This window comes from Thamnophis sirtalis, unplaced genomic scaffold (assembly GCF_051295495.1).
Source record: "Thamnophis sirtalis isolate CommonGarterSnake01/CBP01778 unplaced genomic scaffold, rThaSir2_p1.2 scaffold_2, whole genome shotgun sequence".
Classification (NCBI taxonomy): domain Eukaryota; kingdom Metazoa; phylum Chordata; class Lepidosauria; order Squamata; family Natricidae; genus Thamnophis; species Thamnophis sirtalis.
The window spans coordinates 9,295,492-9,318,299 of record NW_028261382.1 but is presented as its reverse complement, the minus strand read 5'-3'; the positions used below and the strand labels follow the sequence as shown (position 1 = coordinate 9,318,299).

The 22,808-nt window shown below is 39.7% G+C and overlaps 2 protein-coding genes across 9 annotated transcripts in view; one reads left to right on the top strand and one right to left on the bottom strand.

The window, feature by feature from the left end:
* Positions 1 to 615: 615 nt before the first annotated feature.
* Positions 616 to 6,828, bottom strand: DTWD1 (DTW motif tRNA-uridine aminocarboxypropyltransferase 1). 6 transcript variants are annotated; one of them, XM_014066364.2, is made up of 6 exons: positions 6,658 to 6,827; positions 5,132 to 5,182; positions 3,961 to 4,268; positions 3,092 to 3,235; positions 1,991 to 2,246; positions 616 to 1,579 (listed from the first exon to the last, which is right to left on the bottom strand). In XM_014066364.2, exons 3-6 carry the CDS (start codon positions 4,186 to 4,188, stop codon positions 1,350 to 1,352), a joined length of 858 nt encoding a protein of 285 aa, XP_013921839.2. In that variant the 5' UTR covers positions 4,189 to 4,268; positions 5,132 to 5,182; positions 6,658 to 6,827; the 3' UTR covers positions 616 to 1,349. The 6 variants fall into 6 exon arrangements, with proteins under 6 accessions (XP_013921839.2, XP_087560349.1, XP_013921843.2 ...); XM_087704223.1 differs by having other exon boundaries at positions 3,961 to 4,209; XM_014066368.2 differs by having other exon boundaries at positions 3,961 to 4,206.
* Positions 6,829 to 6,991: 163 nt separating this feature from the next.
* Positions 6,992 to 22,808, top strand: part of FAM227B (family with sequence similarity 227 member B) — an 87,277-nt gene continuing 71,460 nt past the window's right edge. The window contains exons 1-10 of one of the 3 annotated variants that reach the window (XM_087704219.1): positions 6,992 to 7,088; positions 9,141 to 9,194; positions 10,185 to 10,431; positions 12,022 to 12,086; positions 12,792 to 12,830; positions 13,452 to 13,556; positions 16,008 to 16,106; positions 17,341 to 17,442; positions 19,188 to 19,314; positions 20,635 to 20,820. In XM_087704219.1, coding sequence (XP_087560345.1) covers positions 7,032 to 7,088; positions 9,141 to 9,194; positions 10,185 to 10,431; positions 12,022 to 12,086; positions 12,792 to 12,830; positions 13,452 to 13,556; positions 16,008 to 16,106; positions 17,341 to 17,442; positions 19,188 to 19,314; positions 20,635 to 20,820 — 1,081 coding nt within the window. In that variant the 5' untranslated portion in view covers positions 6,992 to 7,031. Of the gene's footprint in view, positions 7,089 to 7,836; positions 8,334 to 9,140; positions 9,195 to 10,184; positions 10,432 to 12,021; positions 12,087 to 12,791; positions 12,831 to 13,451; positions 13,557 to 16,007; positions 16,107 to 17,340; positions 17,443 to 19,187; positions 19,315 to 20,634; positions 20,821 to 22,808 lie in introns of those variants that run through there. The other 2 variants (XM_087704217.1, XM_087704218.1) reach the window with 2 other exon arrangements.

Below are 22,808 nucleotides of genomic sequence, written 5' to 3'. Positions count from 1 at the left end.
ATCTGAAAAACAGTGGGTGAATTAAACTTACACATTTAATGGCATGGATACTGGGCTAGACACCAAATCTCTCTTGTGTTCCACTCTTCTTCCTTTCCTTTCCAATTCTTAAAAAAAAAAAAAAACTTTTGACATTAGGCAAAGCACAAACTCTTGGCATCCCCCGTGTGACTGTGACTATTTCTTTCTGTACATCCGAATTCGCTGTTCTGAAGATCAGAACTTGATTGGTCTGGGGTTTAAAGCAAAAACCCTAAAATCAATTCAACATTTGTTTATATAAGCGGTTTCTCTGTCTCTACTTCTAAATAATTTGCAAATGTTTCAAGGAAATAAGATCTGGAAGACACCGTGAATGTCTTTCAGGGTTAGATTATTGTAACACATGGAGGTAAGACGTCATTTTGCGGTAGGAGTGGAAATGTTCCCTGTTAAGTATAATCCAGCATTTTTCGAGAAGCGACTTTGCTAGAAGAATTCAAAGTGCCCTTCTATAGAAAAATAAAGATGAAACTCTCAGAAAATACCAGAACACACAAATTGGAAGTTGCCATCATTGCACAAAGCCACAATGCCCTTCTCTTGACGGTAGAAATAAGTAATAATAGAACTATGGACAATAAAAGCATTAGGGTTTTTTTATTAAACAGATTACTTCAAAAGGTATTTATCATTTGAATCATTACATATGCAGCTTTATAGAACATGTAAGATTTAAGATGCACGATCCATCCTCTAGTGTTCTTTATTGTGGCTTCTATTCATGTTCGATTGCAGCTAGGTTTATACCAGAGGTGAAATGCTACCAGTTTGGACCGGTTCGCCGGAACCGGTAATAAAACTGCTATTGGTTCACCTGAACCGTAAGTAAAAAAAAAGCTTTAAAAAGTTTTTTTTTAAAGTTCTGACGGTCGCTCAACAGAACTTTTAAAAAACTTTTTAAAGCATTTTTTAACTACCGGTTCAAAAATGCTAAAACAAAATTTAAGAAAAAAGTTCCCACAATCAGCTAGCGATGATCAGCTGTGCTGCGCGATTGTCAGAACTCTTTTTTAGCATTTTTTAACTACCGGTTTGGGAGAAGCTAGTAATTTTGTTATTCGATAAATAAGAAAAAAATATTTCTATTTAAATGCCCCAAGTCCAGGTTTGTTTCCGACAATCTTCCCCTTAAGTTTAAAGCTTTGTATCTGTTAAGCTTGGATTGAGTTCAAATTTAAAAGACAATAACTATAAGCATTCTATCTTGTAAGTCAGTTTCAGTCATTCAAATCCTAGTTAATTTTAAAGGACTGGTTTTAAAGGATAAGGAATCACATTTCTTTTGGGACATTTGCATGAGGGATACTTCACTTTTTTCCTGCAGAATCCTTGGCTTTCCTGATCAGCCTGTACATAAATGAGAAGAAAAAAAGCAAATTGTCGTATTGTCCATCATATTTTTCTTTTAAGACCTCCTTGTGATAGTCCACTAGAAAATAATAAATTGCTTCAATGGTAGAGAGGTAAGTTTCTGGTTTTCCTTTCTGATGGCGCCAAAAGCAGGTTTTCTTAGATTTCAGCTCAATCTGTAGCAACCCTGCAGAGTGAAGAAAACTAAAGATGACAATGTAGGCATTTAATTACACAAAAGACTGAAAGAACTATTTGTAGCAAATTGTTAACAGGTTTCTCCAAAGCATTACAAACAAGGATAAGCCTGATTAAGATATATGTAGGCAGATTTATACGGTAATTTCCATTTATATTTTCTAAGTGTGGCTAGATAAGTCATCTCTTTTTCTCTAAAACCCTTTCTTTCCTGGAATGCAGCATTATCTGACTGGAGTCCAAAAATGTTTATTATACAGTGTTGCAGTGCACTAGTTTTAGAAGGGCAAAACTTTTGGAAGAAAAATAAAAGTAGAGAGGAGGCATTTATTCCTGATAAGAGCTCTCCACTATACCTAGAACAATTCCCAAGATTCATTTCCATTCATAAAAATAATACCTTGAAGCCGCTCATCTGTGATTATTTTGTTTGTCTGATTCCATGTACTGTCGATAAATATAATTTTTTTCAGTGCATTTTCGCTCTTGGGCAATTTATCTTCACTCATGATTCTACTGTGGCTTGGCTCCAATTTTGCACACTTGGGTGCTGGTACTGCTGAGAAGCCCTCAGTGTCCGTCTTACATTTTGCTTGCAAAGAGAGAGGAATGTTGCTTATTGAAACTGAATTAGGTCCAGGAAAAATAAGTGCAATCTAAAAATGGGGCGAAAAAACCTTCATGAGATCTAGCTTAACCTCAGCCACAAGGCAACTCCTATTTTTTCCCAATCTATTTTAAAATTGTGCTTCCACCATTATTTCTAAAAATACACTCTGCCTAACATTTACCAACAACATTGTTTAAAGAAATATGAGTAAATGTTAAAACCCTGCAAAACTTTTATTTCATCAAATATAGGCTGAAGTGCTGATCCACCCTCTTAGGAATATTCCCCTCTTGTCATTTTGGCTTTAGGCCATCTGTACAGGTAGTCCTCTCTTACTGACCGCAATCGGAACCAGTAACTCCCATCACTAAGGGAGTCAGCAAATGCAACATCCCATGACTGCGACTAGTGACTTCCTTCTGGCTTCCCCATTGATTTTGCTTGTTGGAAGCTGCCTATGAAAGTTGCAAATGGCAATTGCACAACCATGTGGCGCTGTGGCTGTTGTAGATGCGTGCTGACCCCAGAGACAGGGCAAGACAGGAACGCTGACAGCCGCAACTTTCGAGGACCAGTTGTAAGTCACATTTTTCAGCAGCTTCGTAACTTTGAATGGTTGCTGAACAGGTGCTTCGTAAGCAAGGACAACCTGTACTCTCAGGGAAATTCTTGCAAAAATGGTTGCAGCTCTAAAAACAAGCCAAGAAGTGGAACTCACTTCTGTGGATACAACTAAGTAATAAGTCCTACTACATGAATTCCTGGACAAATACACTGATTATTTGCTCTGGTGCAAAACAATGCTAAACACAGAGTATATTTAACAGCAGCAATCATGGCAGTGAGAAACAAATGGTTTTCCTATGATGCTAAATATAGACAGGCTCTTACTTCATGCTGGATCTCTTCATAGTCAGGAATACACGGATAGGTATAAACGGTAACATCTTCAGATGCTAGAAGCTTGGCGTGTACAGCTGTACTTTTGCCATCTGTTTCATTGGGATGCTTGATTATATCAATCTTCAAGGGAAGCTTAAAGAACCCAAAAAGTGCATCAAAAGGACACCCTCCAAATTCAACCATAAATATATACATTTGCCCAACCATGCATTCCACTCTGGATATCAGAGTATAAGACATGATTTGCACCAGTTACAATTGCAATTTTCTGCAAAATAATCAATGGGAAACAACAAAAATACCATGTAATTGAATAATAGAGTTAAAAAGAAGCTACTATTTGAATGACTTAAATCAAAGGCTGCCTTTGGGGCAAGTCTGGGTAGACATATTTTCCATCATCTACAGCAAGGGGAGGCAACTATGGCCTCATGACCGGTGGACTTCAACTCCCAGAATTCCTCCGCCAGCATGTTGTAAATGTGGGCTGACCCCAGGGATGTTGCAATAGCCGCAACTTGATAAATCCTGAAAACCATGGCTGGTTCAGGAATTCTGGGAGTTGAAGTCCACAGGTCATAAAAGGGGCCATAGTTCCCTAAGTGTTCTACAGAGATGCCAATGTTTGGGCAGAAATACAAGTGGCACTGGGCAACTGTGATCTGCTTTACTTTCACTACAGCAGCTTTATGGTTATGGCATTTAGTATGAAGTTTTTGGCATAAAAGACAAGATTAGGTTAAACTCCACCTTTATCTATTTCATCTATTAGAATGACTTGCTGGGAAATTTCATATAAAATGACCAAAGAACACTGTGACACCACCCCCCACCCCCTTCAGATCACCTGCACTAACCTTCACAATAGGAATATCTTCAACAGGAACAGTTTCAACTGGAACATAACATGAATAACAGTAGAACATCCTTGATCCGTGACATCTGGGGCATTTTGATCTTCCTTGTTTTTGGGCTCTCTCAAGAATAGCTTGGGATGTCAGACATAAGTTGTCAAATGGGGTCTCTTGTAACAGGGATGCAGCCAGTATATCTTGATTTTGCAAACACTCAGCATTTCTTTTCATTTCCTGGTTTATCTTGGTCTGCTTTTTTTAAATGGGAGATGAATTTAATGATATATTTCAGATGAATGATATCCTTGGAACTGTTAAAGATAAATAATGCAAGAATAGTTTTCAAGTATAATTTCAGATAAGTATTCTTAGAGAGAATAGAAATCTTGATGAATGAGATTAACTCAAACTAGGGAACACTATTCTCCAGCAGCCCTGAACATAGAGTTGGTGGGCTGAAATTTAAAGTGTGTGTGTGTGTGTGTGTGTGTGTCTGAGGGGGAAACAGACACACAGAGATCCTAAACAACAAAGACTTGCAGGTAGAAGCTTGATCTTTTGCCAACATGTCTGGATCTAATCCAAGGACTGCACAATTGATGTTTTCTCCACCTCTGCTCTAGGTTAAGTGGTATAAGTGGTAAGGTATAAGAATCAATCTAATGTGAAGCTTTACACTATAAAGTTGTTTTTTTAATGTTTCGTATTGCAGGATCTTAGTAATACTATTCATTAATAGAGACTTAACTTGTATGACAAGTGTTGATTATTTATTTTACATGTTTTACTATATTAAGAATACATAGAATATAATGACAGCCATGTTTTTGGCTGCAAACACAGACCATGGAGTAAACAGTTCATTTCCTTGATTCACCTGCCAACCTTTTGCAGTTTATAAAATAACCATTACTTCTAAAATGATACCTATTAAAGGGATAATAGCAAAAATGTATTTGTGGCTATTGTGTAACAAGCCCCATTTCTGTTTTTGCAGTATCAGCTCTTTCCTCCCTGGAGTGAGACTATTCTGAGTTTGCTGGAGAAAGCTTGGCAGGTAAGTGAAGAAAGTTGCTTATGTTTGGACAAAATTTTCTAACCACAGAGATTCCTTAGTTCAAGAGCAGGAAATTAATTAATCTGTTATGCATTCCTGACCAACAGATCAACCCACCTTATATTAAACAACTTGTGGCAGCTTTCCTTATCACCACGGGGGAAAATGCTGCTGACAGAGAAAGGGATAAATTCCACCTATGTTTTCCAGAACCATAAAAATCTAACAAATAAGAATGTCCTGTGCACTTTGCTAACTGGAAGTAAGACATGCTTTATACAACTGAATAGTTTGACCCAAGTATAAATCAATCCTACTTCTAGAGAGAACCACATTTAAATCTCACTTGACCACTAAGCTAAACTGAACACTCTTTGCCACTCAATGGAATTTCACATTGCTTTTTCACTATAGTTTGCTTTAAACATAAGTTATTGACTGCCCTAGGCTACCCTACGTGGGCTGCCAAAATCCTGACAACTGATTTAGCAACAAAGATTTAGTGCTTTGTTAGATAGCACTAAACTCCAATTGGCTGAGTTCATTAACATCCTTTGCCCCCAAACCATGACCTGCATGCTACCACGATTGGATTCCCATCAGATATTTTGCTTAGCACAACCAGCGAAGCCAATTATATTAGTCTCAGTGACCTCAAAAAAGATATAAACATTATGTGGAAAGAGCGCTGTGCTTCTGTTGGAAATAGTTATATATAACTTAATAGATTGCTGTAACATCTAGGTCAGTGTTCCTCAGTTCATGTGTGAACTTCAAATCTCAGAATTCCCCAGCTAGCAGGGATAGACTTCAATTCACAACTCCATTTCAACATCATGTTGTTAGTTGCGAAGTCCTGTCCGACCCATGGCGACCCCATGGACAACATTCTTGTTCTTTACCATCCTCTGGAGTCCATTTAAGCTCACACCTACTGTTTCGGTGACTCCATCCAACCACCTCATTTTCTGTTATCCCCTTCTTCTTTTGCCCTCAGTCTTTCCCATCAGGTGGCCAAAGTATTTGAGTTTCCTCTTCAAGATCTGGCCTTCTAAAGAGCAGTCAGGGTTGATCTCCTCTAGGACTGACCGGTTTGATCTTTGATCTCTATGCAGTCCAAGGGACTTGCAGGAGTCTTCTCCAGCACCAGAGTTCAAAGGCCTCAATTCTTTGGCACTTATGGTCCAACTTTCACAGCCATATTGTGATGGATTCAACATGATGATGGGGAATTCTGGCAGTTGGGAAACTCTGATAGAGGCAGCCTATTTGACTCAGTGGTTCTATGGGAAAATCATTTCTCACCCCACCAACAAATTTTTAACCCAGGTTGGGTTTAGTCCTCAAAAAAGTCACCAAACCTCTGCAACAAACCAGCACAGCTCTTCTTCTGGACAATCATGCAGGGTAAGCGTAGGAACCACCACTACCTACCACCTCGCACCTCTCCAAACACTACTCCCCTGGGAGTTGGCAGCAACTTCTGGAGCGCCACAGAGACCCCCACAACTGTTTTTTGCTACTTAGTAACCCATGCACAGGGAGGGATCCGGAGCTGGGGGTTGCTGCCACTGCCTCCCCATCTCTCTCCCCGAGCCCAAGACCACTTCTCGCGCCCATCCATGCCAACAAAGGAAACCCACCGCCAAAGCAATGCCCAGGGACTCCTCTCGGCGTTGGGAGCGGGTGGGAGATTTATTGCAAGCACGCCTCCCACGAGTGGACGCAAAACCGAGCCTCGCCGAAAGATCGCGTGTCTTCCCCCTCCTCTAGGACAGTCGCGTCGCGCGCGCGGTGGAACTCCAGCCCCGGGGGTGGAGGGGGCAGGCCGGAAGGATCGAACGTGACGGACCGCGGGGGGGCGGAGCCAGGCGGTTGCTAGGGCGCCTTAGTAACGGCAAGAGAAGGTCCGTTGGAAGGGCGGGGCGTTCTGCTGCTGCTGCTGCTGTTGCTCTTGCTGCAGCCGCAGGAAGCTCTTGGGCCTGGCGAGGGCGAGGTGCAGCCGCCTTGCTTGGGAATGGGCGAGCGGGGTCGCACCCTGACCCTTTCTACCTACAGGCATTCTTTTATCGAGGTCGGCGGCTGAAATCCGAGGCTGCCCTGGGCGGGCAACACGTGTGTAGGGCTCTCGAAAGAGACTGGAAGGACATTTAGAACCATTATCTATCTATCTATCTATCTATCTATCTATCTATCTATCTATCTATCTATCTATCTATCTATCTATCATCTATCATCTATCTATCATCTATCTATCTATCTATCTATCTATCTATCTATCTATCTATCTATCTATCTATCTATCTATCTATCTATCTATCTATCTATCTATCTATCCTATCTATTCTATCATCTATCTATCTGCTCCGCCACTGGAGGTTTTTAAAGAAGAGACTGGACAGCCATTTGCCCAGAATAATATAGGGTCTTCTCCTGCTTGTGCAATGGATTGGAGGAGACGACTTCCAAAGGCTCTTCCAACTCTTATTCTGTAATTCTGTTAATCAGTAGAATGACTTACCTCCAAAAGTTGTGGGTGCTCCATCTCTGGAGGCTTTTTAAGGAGAGACTGGACAGCCATTTGCCTGGAAGGGTACAGAGTCTCCTGCTTGAACAGGGGGTTGGACTAGAAGACCTCCAAGACCCCTTCCAACTCTGTTATTCTGTATTCTAAAGCAGGGGTCTCCAACTTTGGCAACTTTTAAGAATTAAGCTTTGCTGGCTGAGGAACTCTGGGAGTTGAAGTCCATAATTCTTAAAAGTTGCCAAGGTTGGAGACCCCCTGTTCTAAAGGGAAGCTCTTAGATACATGTCTTCCCTTTTGAAGCTGAACGCAGGTTGCCGTGCTTGGCTGGGGTACTGGGCTGGCATAATTTCTAAGTTTGCAGGTGACACTGAAGCACATGAAGGCAGAGGTTTCCAAACTATTCAGTTCATTGTCCCCTTCAGCAAAGCTTGATGGTTGGCCCCTCAAAACAGTTATTGAATGGAAATAATGTAATAAATATTACTTTACCACAAATATCAATGTTTTGGATAGTCCAATTGATGCTTGGAGGTCAATACTCACCACTTTGGAGATGTTTGCATTGCACTCAAGACACAGACTAAGTTTGTGGTACAGATACAGCCACTAGATTTTTATCTGAATTAATGAAGCATGTGTGAACACAGTCATAGTGAGAATGAGCTCTATCTCACCATTTGCTATAGGATGTTTGTTTATTGCTCTGCCAGACTGATACCCGAAGGAAAAACAAAGATTAGAAACAAGTTGTTTGTTGATATGAGGAATCAAAAAGTTACAAAATGGTTCAATGTAAGTAAAATAATAGCATATCCCTCAAATGAATTCAACCAACTGGGTGATTCTATTGAATCAGAGTGCTCAATTAGGATAACAGTGGTGGTGAAAGGTCTTATGGATCAGTTCTTTAAAAAAAAAATAAGAATAAGTTTTTAAAATAACATTGCTGACTCCCCCCCCCCCCACTTTCAGAAATAACAAAGAAATGTCCCGTGTTCACATATTTATCTTAGCCATGGTATGCTCAGTATGTCTGGGCAAAATGTCATGATGTACTTATACTATGCCAAGTGTTATGCTCAGTTATACTTCAGTCTTTGATTGCAATACATGAACACAACCACATCAAAATTCATCGAAGTGGCAAAGGCAATGTTTTGATCCTTAGTCTCCATTTCTGAAATTGTTGGCAGCATATAACATTTCAATAAAAATAAGTAGATTTCCCCCAAACAAATCAAAAGAAAACCCTGCAATGTTCTGTCAACAGTTTGGATGATTGTGTATTTAGGATTTAAGATACAAGGGCTTGGTTGACATATAATACTAAACCAGAATTCTTAAGCTGGTTTGTTGAATAACCATAATGGCCTAGTAGTGTATGTAAGGTTTACAAGAAACAGTAAGATAGCTGACTTTCATATTAATCTGATCAGAATAATCCACATATTTTAAATTTTATTTCTTTGATCATAATATTTCTTCAGAGTATTAGATTAGCAAACCCCAATTTGCATGCTTACCAGCATGAAAGAAGTATGTTATAGTATAATCAAGTCTGCTTTATTTTATAAGACATGTATCTTTATGTATTTATAGGAAACCGTAGAACTTCCTGGTACATTTGATGAATTTTTGGGCTTTTTTAATTTGGTATGTATGTTTATGAAATGATTTTAATAGTACTTTGAGTGTCTGGAAAATGGTATGAAAATTTCATTAAAAGTAGTAACAATAAACACCAGGGATGGTGATTGTGCAGTTTGAAACATCTGGAGATCTTTAGATTCCCCTGTTATAGATTAACCATCATAGCTCAGCAAAGGAAGAATACATGCAGGCATGATGGTTAATGCTGGGCAGCTTATCATGGAACTTCTGAAAGGTAATTAAGAAATGCTATGTGAGAGAAAAGAAGGGACACGGTGGCTCAGTGGCTAAGACGCTGAGCTTGTCGGTTGAAAGTTTGGCAGTTCGGCAGTTCAACTAGCACATATTTGCGACGGGAACCTTTACCTTCACATGTGAGATAAAAAGGCAATTAGTCAATGCTGTGAGAGAGACAAAAAAAATAGGGTTGAACAAGTATAATATGAATTACAGATTCAATACATCTTTTTTTTGCTATCAGCAACGGGGAAACATCACTTGGCAAAATTCCCCAGTGTTCGGTGCTATACAGGTAGTCCTCGACTTACAACTACAGTTGAGCCCAAAATTTCCGTTGCCGAGCAAGACATTCGTTAAGTGAGCTTTGCCCCATGTTACGATCTTTCTTGCCACAGCTGTTAAGTGAATCTCTGCAGTGGTTAAGTTAGTAACACAGTTGTTAAGCGGATCTGGCTTCTTCACTGATTTTGCCTGTTGTGAGTTTGCAGAAAGGGATCACGTGACCTGGGGACACTGCAACCGTCACGAGTCAGTTGCAAATGGCTGGATTTTGATCATATGATCATGGGGATACTGCAGTGGTTCTACGTGGGAAAACTGCCCGGAAGTCCCTTTTTTTTCAGTGTCATCGTAACTTGAGACAGTCACTAAACGAAAGGTTGTAAGTCGAGGACTTCATGGCTCCGTGTATATAACAAACACTTTAATATTATTTCTGCTTAACATTTGTTTTATAATGGCTGTTCTTTGCAGGATGATTGGCCAAGAGTCCCACACTTGCCAGATGTGAATCCTTATCCCTTGGTTTCCCGGATAAAAAATGACTATCCTGTGGATACTGTTGCCCAGTATCTTTATGATAATGCTCCGATGCCGTATGAAATTATTTCCAGGTTGGAAAAAAGAATAGATGAGTGCAAACTACAAGTCCAGGAGCATGCTAAACAGATATTTACATTGAAATCAGAGAAATCAGAAATAGATGAGCAGCCAGGACAAGGTAATTCTGTCTCTTAGCCAATAAGTCCATTTTGGGGAGGGGGGGATCAGTATTAATTTTAGAACTTAGAATAACAGAGCCAGTTGGGGCCTTGGAGGTCCTCTGGTCCAACCCCCTGCTCGAGCAGCTTAGACAAATAGCTGTCTAGCTTTATAGTCCCCCGGGTGCTTTTTCAAAAGATAACTAGGCTTTTGGTTGAAGACGTTTCGCTTCTCATCCAAGAAGCTTCTTCAGTTCTGACTGAATGGTGGAGAATGGAAAGATTTATATTCTTGCAGTCTTCTGGTCATTAGCTCTCTTTCTGAGAGTTGTTGAAGCCACTTGGAGGTTTATCTGTACCCTCAGGGTCACCTGAATAGTGCAAATGGGTGCAGAACCTTCTGGAACTGCTGATGCCTCTTGGATGAGAAGCAAGGCGTCTTCAAGGAAAAACAAAGCCCAGTGGTTTTTTGAAAAAGCACCTTTGGGACATCCATAGAGATCCAGTTTTATAGGTTTCCTGCTTGGAGACAACAACCTGTGTTGAATAACATCTAAAAGGAAATGTAAAAACAGTTAATGTAACGTAAAAAGGCATCTAATAATGCCTTTTCAATATTTGATAATCTCGCTTGATTATACTGTATCTTTCTAATTCTTAATGTACTAGCCCTTAGACTGCCATACTGCTCTTATTTAGCTTATGATTACAGTAATATTTGTATTCATCTTGGGATCCATTAAAAATAGTTCTCTGGCAAAGAATGATAGGTTATCTTGCTTTGCTGATGCAATTAGATTTTCTTCTTAAGCACAGCAGTGTAAATTTTTCTGGGATACATTTAAACATTTCCAAATCAGCGACCCTGCATTCACTTAACTGCCCTGGCTACCATGCCAAGGATTCAAGTAAAGTCTCCACCATGTCCTGTTTGTAGGCCAGCAGATACTTGGCACGTGCCTAGAAAGAAAGCAGATGTGTCCTATTTGGTGGAGTTGATGGTGATCAGAAAATTAGGCTCAAAAATTGTGGTCTGGCTTACAGCAGCAGGAGGGAAATTTTTCCTTCAGTGGCCAAAGTGGATTTAAAACACAGCCTTATGCAGGAGTATTCTCTTAAGGAGATGTTCTATTGAACTATAATCTCTTGCTTTCCACAGAAGTTATTTTTGTACCTACATGGACTGAAGTCATCCAAAAGATGCCTTCCTAATTCCCAGTTGTAATTATGTGTCTCTCTGTGTGTTTATGCATGTATATGTGTGTGCATGTCTGTGTACACATCAAGCACAAGCATATTTTCAATGGCCGAGAGCTGAAGTGCTGTTAGACTCAGTGAAACTTAATTTTTGATTAATGAATAGAACAGCATGATTAATATTTGGATCTGAGGCTTTGGGCAGTTATGTTATATGGTTCAGGTATTAACTTTAGGAATCATGACAAAGCTTATCTTTCTTTACACACTGACCAATCACTTCAATTATTTTAAGGTGTCTTAATTGCGTATGCTTGAAAATATAGGTAAATGTTTTCCCACTACATGGAAACTGTATTTTATATCTGGGAAGATGTTTAAAATTCTTAGCTTCTTTTCTTCTTGTTTTCAAGCTGATGTAACATCATCTCCTGAATCCCAGGATGCTTCAAAGAAGAAAATAAAAATCGAAATGAAGGTAACTCATGCATTGATTATCCCTTCCCGCCTCCTTTAAGAGATAGATTGCTACACTGAGAAAACTGGAGTTTTGCTAAGAAGTTTGCTTACATTGCTCTTAGGGTAAAAAAACCGAACAGCTGAACAACAGAGTTGGAAGGGACTTTGAAAGTCTTCTAGTCCAATCTGCTGCTTAGGCAGGAACCCCTATACCATTTCAAACAAATGGTTATCCCATCTCTTCTTAAAAATTTCCAGTGTTGGAGCATCCACAACTTCTGGAGGCATGTAATTCCACTCAAGTGTTTTATATATAAAAAACGTTCCTTTCTTTCTTTCTCCACCTTAAGTGAGGTGACTTCCAACAGTCTGCTTGTCCTGGTTTATTCATTCAGTATTTTGGATTAAACTGATGCATAAATGGGATATTTGAGCTTTTTGCAAATAAATGTTTTATTTAAATGACAGGCCAATACAATTAATATGTACCATTAATATTTGTATTCTGCTCTACTAAACAATTTGCTAGAAAAGTTATATGCAGTACACCTTCTCTTAAACTCTCATAGCAGAATGCTATTAATGTTGCACTGTGCCATGTCTCAGTGCATGGGATTTTGCATGACTTCTACCCTCCCCTTGGAAATTTCTCTATTTCTATATCTGGACTACATCTACTCTAGTTCCATATCTTTACGATGCATTTCTTTCTAATGTATTTCAGTTTCCTACTGAAGCTCCAAAAGACACAAGTACATTGGAGGTAAATGTATATAGTGTAGAAGTCAGCGATGAAATGGATCAATTCTAAACCACTGGGAATAGCGTTCTAAAAATTAATTTACACAAAGTATTTATCATCCAAACCTGAAAATGTAATTAATTGATAAGTGCTACCATTCTGGAGGAAGATATAAATTACAGCTTTGGGTTTTTTTCCCCAAGCAATTATTTTAAAACATGGAAAACTTATTTTGTTCAAGCATCTTTTATCCCTTGTTGGGACAAAAACAAACCCATATTGTAGTTTAAATAAGCAATGCAAACTCAGTCATTGTATGAAGTATGTTTAACAATTTTTCAAAAATCTGTTTTGATCTGGTAAAGTTATAGTTCTTGTTGTAATGCTGAACATGTAGAGTTATGGATCCTTTGGTTGCTGTTCCTGCCACCCAAAATATGCCCCTAATCAAATAACACCCTAATGGTCAGTAGAAACATGATTTTCAAAATGAAGTATTTAATCGTATGTGCTGCTCTGAATTAGGAATCATCATAATTAGATTTTCTTTTTTAGAAAAAAAAATGTCTGGTGGCAGGATGCATTTCAAACTTTGTTGCTTCGTGTGGTATGATGACTATGGCTCTTTTACATTTTTTTTAGAATTTCAGTTTTTCTGGATTCAATTTGTGGAAATTAACAAAACTTCCAAACAATCTAGAACCTGCACAGCTCTGGGATTTGGTTCTAAAACTCCAAATTTTCAAGGTACCAATTTTTAATTTTACTTAAATTGCAGCACCAAATGGAACACACATTTGTGAAACAAGAGGCATCTGTGAACAAGTGAAACCTTGGAACAAATTTGGGATAAATATATTCCTGCTCTTGTAATTGCCAGAATGTGACACTACAGAAAAGGACAGGACATTATATTAGGATTTATTTTTTTACAAAAAGCAAAACATTGAAGATGGCAAACAGCTTCTATATTTTTGCCAGAAAAACTACATTTTGTTAAGTCACTGAAAATCAAACATATAAGGAGGGTTTGTGTGTGTGTGTGTGTGTGTGTGTGTGTTTGTGAGATAGCACTTCATGGAAACAAAATTACGTGGGCAGAATCTGATCTTAGATTTTCCTTCAAAAAGTGGAATAAAGCTTCTAGATTTTAGAGGACCAATCCAGGATTAATTCCTTCTTTTTCTCCCTTCACTTCATAAGTTCAGCCTTCTTTTTTTAGGTCAGAAAATTTGCAGGAAAACAATTGACAAAACATTACAGTTTGTCAGAGTGCTCCAAATTTGTAACCATCTGACAACACTGTAGGAGTGCTCTGTTGATTGGTTGACAACAGTAGTCATATTGGTTAGCCACGTGTTATGAATTGCATACAAGAAAACTCCAGATTTCTAAAAGATAATCCCCCCCAAAGCTGGATTTCCACATAGAGTTTATTTGTTTTGTGTGTAGAACTGGCCAGGAAAAAAAAAGTATCTTGCATACTTTACAAATCAACTAAAAAATAAATGTAGAACTAAAGGCAGCTGGAAGGAATGCTGAATAAACTGGCACCCTGGCATCACTAGCAGATTTACAAGTACTGAGAAATTCCTTGTGGGTCCTTAGACTGTAGTTCAGGAATGTCTGTAAAAATTCCTCCCCTGAGTAGATATTTATCTATGACTGCATTTCTTATGTGCTCCATATATTACCAAGGTTCTTGAGATAGATTTCTCAAAGAGAAATCTAGCCAAGGTGCCGCAGTGGTTAAATGCAAGAGCCAAGGTGGCGCAGTGGTTAAATGCAGTGGTTAAATGTAAGAGCCAAGGTGGCGCAGTGGTTAAATGCAGCACTGCAGGCTACTGCTAGATCAGCAGTTCAGCGGTTCAAATCCCACCGGCTCAGGGTTGACTCAGCCTTCCATCCTTCCGAGGTGGGTAAAATGAGGACCCAGATTGTTGGGGGCAATATGCTGACTCTCTGTAAACCGCTTAGAGAGGCCTGAAAGGCCTATGAAGCGGTATATAAGTCTACTGCTATTGCTAAACACTGAAGTGGACAGACATGAAGATACTTGTCTTCCTAATTGTCCTGAAATGTTCCAGGGATCACAGTGCAGCTGAATCTCCTGACAGGGTCAGACTGGTAATCCTCGACTTATGACAACAATTAAGCTCAGAATTTCTGTGGCTGAGTAAGACAGTTGTTAACTGAGCTTTGTCCCATTTTATGACCTTTTTGCCATAGTTAAGTGAATTACTGCACTTATTAAAGTAGAAAGATGGTTGTTAAGTGAATCTGGCTTCCCCATTGACTTGGCTTGTCAGAATGTTAACAAATGGTGATCATATCACCCTGGGACACTTGCAACCGTCCTAAATATGAGTCAGTTGCCAAGTGGCTGACTTTTGATCACATGACCAGGGGGATGCTAGAGCGGTTGGGTGAAAAACAGTCAGAAGTCACTTTTTTCCAGTGCCACTGTAACTTCGAACGGTCATGAAACAAACGGTTGTAATTCAAGGACTACCTGTACAGCACTACTTCCTCATTGGATTGTGGTTAGTTTCACCATATGACATGGAAGAAATACTGGGGGGGGGGGAGGGAGGGAATAGGCACGGCAAGCTTTCTCTTCTTTCCATCCTTGTTCCCATGACAAATCCTACAGTCCTTGCTTAAATTTATGAGATTGGAACCAAATTCACGTCTGAACAAGGTCTCTTCCTGGCTTGATCCCCTCTGCTACAACACGGCATGAACAAATAGCTGATTCAGATCCACTGTCAGTCTGCCGTGTTCGCGTTACATCAAAATAGGTATTCCAGTTTCCTGCAGCAGTTTCTGTTTTGAGATAACGATTGTCCCTTGGAATAAATTCCTAATCTATTTTTAATGGCATTTGTATTTTCCATTTTCATTATGTTTTGGATGGAACCGCCAAGATAGAATACTTGGTTAATAAAATGTCTGCAACCAGTGCAATAAATCAGTGGTTCTGTTTACAGTATAAACCTCTGAACAAATTAATGAAGTAAAAAGGAAACTTGAAATAATATTTGAATTATAAATATATTCACTGTTAAGCAATAGCTTTGAACCATGTTGAACACATAAGCAGTGGGGCAAATGGACTCCCTCGAAGATGAATATGTTTGGGACGTGCATAAAAATGCCCACTCCATTTTCCTGTGTCTTTTTTTCTTTTTTGGACAGGGTACCAATACTCAGGTTTTGAAGCAGCTGTTTTTTTCTGAAGCATCTCTTGCGATTTTGCAGGATTCTTTCTGGTGGTGGTTTCTTCATAAGTACCAGGTACAAAACTGAACGCCTTATCATGTTTGATCTTATGAAAAAAAAGTAGTTGACATTACAATATAAGATTTCTTGTGCAGCAAGGAATGATGGGCTCTTTGGCACTTAATGAAACAGCTGGATTCAATGTAGTTTTTTTTCCACCTAGAGGTCTGAGGTTTTCAGAGATTATATATTTGCATTTTTTTTAAAAAAATAAACCTTTTAAATAAAGTTTTGGCCAAATTAGAACCCAGACTTGATGTTCCCTTCTTTTTCATGCTCACAGCTATTTCTATTTTAAATGCAGCACAGGTATAACATTGAAATGCTTATAGCAGTTAGACTTTTTATTTTTTTTTATTTTTTTTTTAGCAATAGCAGTTAGACTTATATACCGCTTCATAGGGCTTTCAGCCCTCTCTAAGCGGTTTACAGAGTCAGCATATCGCCCCCAACAGTCTGGGTCCTCATTTCACCCACCTCGGAAGGATGGAAGGCTGAGTCAACCTTGAGCCGGTGGGATTAGAACCGCTGAACTGCAGATCACAGTCAGCTGAAGTGGCCTGCAGTACTGCACCCTAACCACTGCGCCACCTCGGCTCTATGACGTTATGAAGTTATGTCAGTCATGCAAATGCGCCTTCAAGCAAATCCAGAGATGCTTGATTTGTGAAAGACAGCACTCCTGCACATACAATGCACTAAACTAGTTTAACCTGGGGTTTGTTTGTTTATAGCAATAGCAATAGCAGTGGACTTATATACCGCTTCATAGGCCTTTCAGGCCTCTCTAAGCGGTTTACAGAGAGTCAGCATATTGCCCCCAACAATCTGGGTCCTCATTTTACCCACCTCGGAAGGATGGAAGGCTGAGTCAACCCTGAGCCGGTGAGATTTGAACCGCTGACCTGCTGATCTAGCAGTAGCCTGCAGTGCTGCATTTAACCACTGCGCCACCTTGGCTCTTGGTTTATTATTTTGGCCTTCTAAGTCACTTCAGTCCCCCAAACTTAGTCAGGTTAATTGCATTATTACTTTTACAAAAGTGCTAAAGAAAGTTTATTGCAGTCTTGCTTATGGCATTTGCATGTTACTTTGATCAGCTGCTAATGACCTACCTGGATAGGTCTAGTTTTGGTAAAAATTGCTGCCTTTCTAAACACTCATTACTTCAAGACTACTGACAACAATTCTGTATAGATGTTTTTAACTGTATAGACTTTGCTTAATCTTTTCTCCTGATTTTTTCAAGCCTGATCAAGAGGAACAGGACCACTTTTTTGACAGGATAGCCGATAGCTACGTGATGCTTCTCTGGAGCATCCCAAGTTACATTAAAGATGTTTTTCTTCAGGTAATGACGTTGTTTGCAATTCTGAATTTTACTCCTTCCAATTTTGATTTGTCCTGTTCAGAGAAGAGCAAAAGGTGTGTTGCCTTTTTGCTCATTATCTCTTAATTTAATCTGTTTCTGTTGATGAACATACCAGAATCCTTCAACCTTTCATTCTGTGACATGCCTTCAGGCTTTGTTATTGCCTCTGACGTTTTTTGTTTTTTTTAAATTGTTTGTGGCAATCTTAATTACTTAGCATACAACTGTACCAAAGCTTGAGAAGGAGATGTATGAATCTAGCTGACGCCTTCCTGAATAACACAGAGAAAAGAGGTTATAATTTATTTTCATATTTGCTGGTTCTTCCATAATCAGAATTCCTTGGGCAATGAGCACTCAGTGTAAGAACTTCAATCTCTTGATAAGAAAAGATAGTTTCATTTCACTTTCCTCACTTCATCCTGTAAGCAATTTGGTACTTCTAGATATATTATAAGACCTGTCAGGGTTGACATGCTTCAGGTCCCATCACTGTCATAACACTGATAAAATTTGCCTTCTGCAGGAGAAGGATAGGCAGAGACAGCGGGCAGAGTCAAGAGAGGAATCAGCCTGGAATCATTGCATTCCCACAAAGTCTAACCCCTCTTGAATTCCATTAAATCTTGTCTAGCATCAATTTAGCGCTGGCAGTTAGTTGACTAGATTCATGTATATAAGCATGAGCAACAGCTTAATTGGAACTTAATGTGTGGCCCTGATTCTGCACCCCTTACGCCTTCTCTGTGATTGCCTTTTATAGCAGAATCTCTGACTTTTAGGAAGACTCTTCCCACAAGCTCTGGCCCCACTAACTTCCACACAGTTGTTGTGGTATTTTTGATATTGTTTTCCTCCCTAGAATGTTTTTTTAATTGTTTATTGTTTTTTAGTCCTGTGTAAGCTATCCAGAGTCCCAAGGAATGGGGCAGACTTAGAAATTGATTAAGCAAAATAAATATAGGATGTTGCAGTCTCAACTCACCTGAAAAGCAGCAATTGGAGAAGGTGATTCTAACATGCCTTTTGGTCTCAGTTTAAGCTCCCTGCTCTGTGTTCAGCACCTCTTCTAAGTTGCTAGGGCTTTTTATCATAATGTTTATACCTACCACAAAATTAATGTGATGAATTAATTTTAATTAATTTTAAAAAATAGATGAAGATGTCTCCTTACTGGTTTGACCCATAAATTCAGTTGCTTCGCAGTAAGCTAACCTGCCACCCAAACCTGCCATCTTTTGCATTGGGCCTTCAGGCCTGCCACCTTTTCTACTGTGAAAAAATGGGAGGGGGGATTATATGGAGTTTGGGAGATATATAGTCTAAATAACGTTCCTCAAGGACACCTTGCCCTGCACCCGGAGTGGCATGACTGGGAGGCATCTCCGGTTGGGACGGTGTTTGATTGGACCATGTGATAAACATGTGGGTGCTGGGCAGGGACTTGAACTTTCTTTTGGGTGGGGAAAATTGGAAACTTTCAGATTCAGGTTTTTTCTCAGATGTGCCAATATGACATCTCTTCTAATCAAATGGAACTTTGAGGAAACAAGCCTCGGAGTCTTCTTTCTCTCGGAGTCTGGGGGGGTATTACTTGGAACCCTGACACAAACCTTGCATTTTTGTCACAGCTAATGATTCAGCAATATTTGAATGCCTGTTTATTTCTTATATATAAAAGCATCACCCAATTTTTACAATGAACTTAATTTGCAACTTGGCAGATGTATCCTGACTGCTTGTCCCAGGCCATTTACATTACTTTCTGTGAAGCTTTTCCTCAGGCTTGCCATCGTTTCAACGATCAGTTTAAAGAAGAATTGATGGATTTAATTTTCCTGTGGATCAGAGGTACTAGAATGTTGATTGTTTTTCCTTGCGGTTGTTGGCAGTAGCATATCTCAGTAGTTGTTTACATAATTGGGTCTACTCAGCATTTTCTTTACGAGTTGTTCAAAAGTAACATTCAGCTAGAAATTAGGGTTAAGTCCCTGAAGAACAGCTCAGTTCAGGAACCCCAATTAGAATATCCCAAACAGATTATTGTCCAGCCTTTATTTGAACACATTCCAGTAAGGTGAGCCCATCATTTTTTCTCAATAATTAGTTCCATCGTTGAACTGTTCATACGCATAGTTTTTTGAAGAAAAAAAAACACATTTGTTTATAATCTTCCTCTTCAATCCATCGTTCTTTGTCCCACTCTTTCAGACCTGGAAGCCATCTTTTACCTTTTGGACTTCAGGCCTGCCCACATTTTCTATTCTGGGAAAATGGGAGGGGGGATTATACAGAGTGTGGGTGATATGTAGCCACAATAACATCCATTCTCAGAAAGTCAAAGTCAACTGGCTCTGCAACACAAAGACTCAGGGAAGATGACACACACTCTCGAACAAGCAACAGATGCCTTGACTTTTCTTCCATGTGGCATATTGAGAGATTCTAGTCCTCCCTTGGCCTTGAAACTGATGACTCTCATGGCCCAGTCCACCGCACAGGGTTGTTGCAGGGAAAATAGGAAGCAGGATCATTATGTGTACACCATCTTGCTTTGTACAAAATAAAGTTGGAATAAAAATCTAATAATAAGAAAATTTTAATATCCTCCCACAAAATCATAGAACTGTAGGAATGAAAGGGACCACAAGGATCAACTATAGCAATAGCAATAGCAATAGCAGTTAGACTTATATACCGCTTCATAGGGCTTTCAGCCCTCTCTAAGCGGTTTACAGAGTCAGCATATTGCCCCCAACAACAATCCGGGTCCTCATTTTACCCACCTCGGAAGGATGGAAGGCTGAGTCAACCCTGAGCCGGTGAGATTTGAACAGCCGAACTGCAGAACTGCAGTCAGCTGAAGTAGCCTGCAGTGCTGCATTTAACCACTGCGCCAGCTCAGCTCCTAGCCCAGATATCCCCCAAAGTGGTCAGTATCTGCAAATATGGTCCATTATTGTTGTTATACTATTGTTGTTATTAATATAGTATTGTTATTCAAAGTAATATTAATTAAAGTAGTATGATATTTATCAAATTGTGGATCAATGAACAATCTGCCACTTCATAAAGGGGCCAATGATCTGAAGAACTTGGGGACCCCTGATGTAGTACAAAAAACATTTGGTTGATTAATATTGTTTGGGTCATTAGTTGTCACTCTTACAGGTTTTAAACCTCAAAAGTTTGCTTGGAAAAATTGGAAGTGCCCGTCAACGGAAAAACCTAGAAAATCCATTGTAGAGAAAGACTCCACTTCTCAGACATCTTCAGAAATGCCTAAAAGGATATCCATATCATGGTCAAAATCCAGTTCAAGGTCAGAATCAACATCAATAACAAGAACAAAAACCTGTAAGTACCAAGCAAAGGGATTCTCCCATGGTTCTTTTGAGAGTTTTGTGGAGTTTATTTATTTCGCATATGAGGAAGTTAGGAGGCCACAATGCCAGGAGACCACAATGCTATTACAAAGTAGTTGTTTTGTCTGCCTGTTGGTGTTCATGCTCAGTATCTATTTATCTACTACTTGCATTTTGCATGCTTTCAAGCTGCTCAGTTGGCAGGAGCTGAGACGAGTGATGGGAACTCACCCCGACCCACAGTGCTAGGGCTCGAACTGCTGGAGTACAGACCTTCTCCAGCATCCTTAAGCTGTTGAGCCACCAGACCTCTCCACTATGTGGAGGGTTACATACCAAAATCGGTAACTTTTTTAGAATACAATTTTCACTTCTTCAACTGTAGTCTTATACAGCAATATCCACAAGGAACAATAGTGAGATTTATGCAATTGTAGACTGCTGCTTTATTTTGAGTGTAGGAATGTCTCGAAGATTTTCTGGAAAATCACATGAGGTATTTCTGAACGAATCTGTGAGATATGAAGCTCATTACTGATTATTATCTTTGATGGACAGATCAGTAACATATGTGATATATACATAGTGTTCTGACCCAGGTTTCCTTAGAAAGCTAGAAGCAAAATCTTGGTCCCGACAAAACCTCTTTTATTTCCACGACTGTGAAATCCTTTCATTCACAGTCAGCAAGGCTTGGCAAACAGTCTTTCAGAGGAATGTTTATCCACACACACTTTATCTCGTTTGGAGTGCTGCCAGATAACTAGTTTCCAAACACAGGAAAAAGAAAAACTCGGCACAGAGTCTCTTATAACCACAAACAGAAGTTTCTGAACCAAATGATCAATTTTTTTTCTTGCAAAAGCCCACTTCTCATTCGTTCCTCTTTTGTTCCTCTAGGAGGGGCCAATCACCTCCAAGGTGTGGCTTTACTCTTAAGGCAACCCTGCTTTCTTAGTTGTTCTTGTCTTCTGGCAGCTCTGCATATGTGCATACTGGGACCAGGCTCCAGCTGTTCTTCTGCCTCACTGCTGTCTAACTCCCTCTCTGCCTCTGACACAGAGTCCTCGTCTGAGCTTTCTTCAACCTCCAGGACTGACCCATGATCCTCCCCAACCTCCTCACTGTCTGATTCTGCTGCCAGCTCTGCTGGCTGCTGGCGGACCATCACATGTAGTTATTACAGTACCTCCAACTATCAGTAGAGGACATAAACAGGAGGCTGCTTCTGCAGTTAGGGTGACTTGTCACCTTCTGAAGAAATCTAATAACATGAGGAAGAATACTGGATTAGACAGGCCAGCAAATGTGTTACCTTTGGGACTCTCTCCATTTGCTCTGAATGAAAATTGGTCCATATCCATTGGCTTATTAATCGTCTTGGGGAAAAAAAGGCAAGTAGTGCCAATTGTGAAGCCAAAGGGAAGAAGCTGGTTTTCATTTGGACCAGTCGTGGTGTATATCTTCTGGCCCTCACCTTGGGTGGCTCCGTTCTTTGGGGTGGAGTGGGGAAAGGGTTTGCAGTTAATGTCACGCCTGATTTCTCCATCCGAGGATTTGGCAGTTCTGAGCGTCTTCCATTAAACCTTCTGAATTTGCCGTCTGAACGGATAGGTTCATTTTCTCTCCCTTGACTTCTCATGATGGGGCAGCCACTTCTGTCACTTTCAAAATATTAGCAGCAGCCTTAACTGGCAGTGGAAATGGCATTTGGTGTTTTTTGTTTTTGTTTTGCAAACAGGGGTTGTTGCATCCGAAACTTTCATTGCAAGAATTGCCACAGGCTGTCATTTTTGTCTCTTATCCAGTACATATTGGCAGGAGTTTTGTGTACTAGACTTCATGTCTGGTCATAAGAGGAGAAAAGAAAGGGCCGCTAAGCCAGACTGTTTTGATACTCCTTTGGAATTAAAAGCATATGAAACAGATGCATCTTGATAATTTTTTTTTATAAATAACATCAACTTAAATAACTTAAAA

What these genes read in the sequence shown, in the direction of transcription:
- DTWD1 (XM_014066364.2), bottom strand. Translation starts at nt 4,188, where the DNA reads ATGAAAAGAAATGCTGAGTGTTTGCAAAATCAAGATATACTGGCTGCA. An exon ending in AAGATATTCCTATTGTGAAG is followed by an intron (nt 3,236 to 3,960) that starts GTTAGTGCAGGT and finishes GGGTTCTTTAAG; the next exon opens with CTTCCCTTGAAGATTGATAT. An exon ending in ATGAAGAGATCCAGCATGAA is followed by an intron (nt 2,247 to 3,091) that starts GTAAGAGCCTGT and finishes CCCCATTTTTAG; the next exon opens with ATTGCACTTATTTTTCCTGG.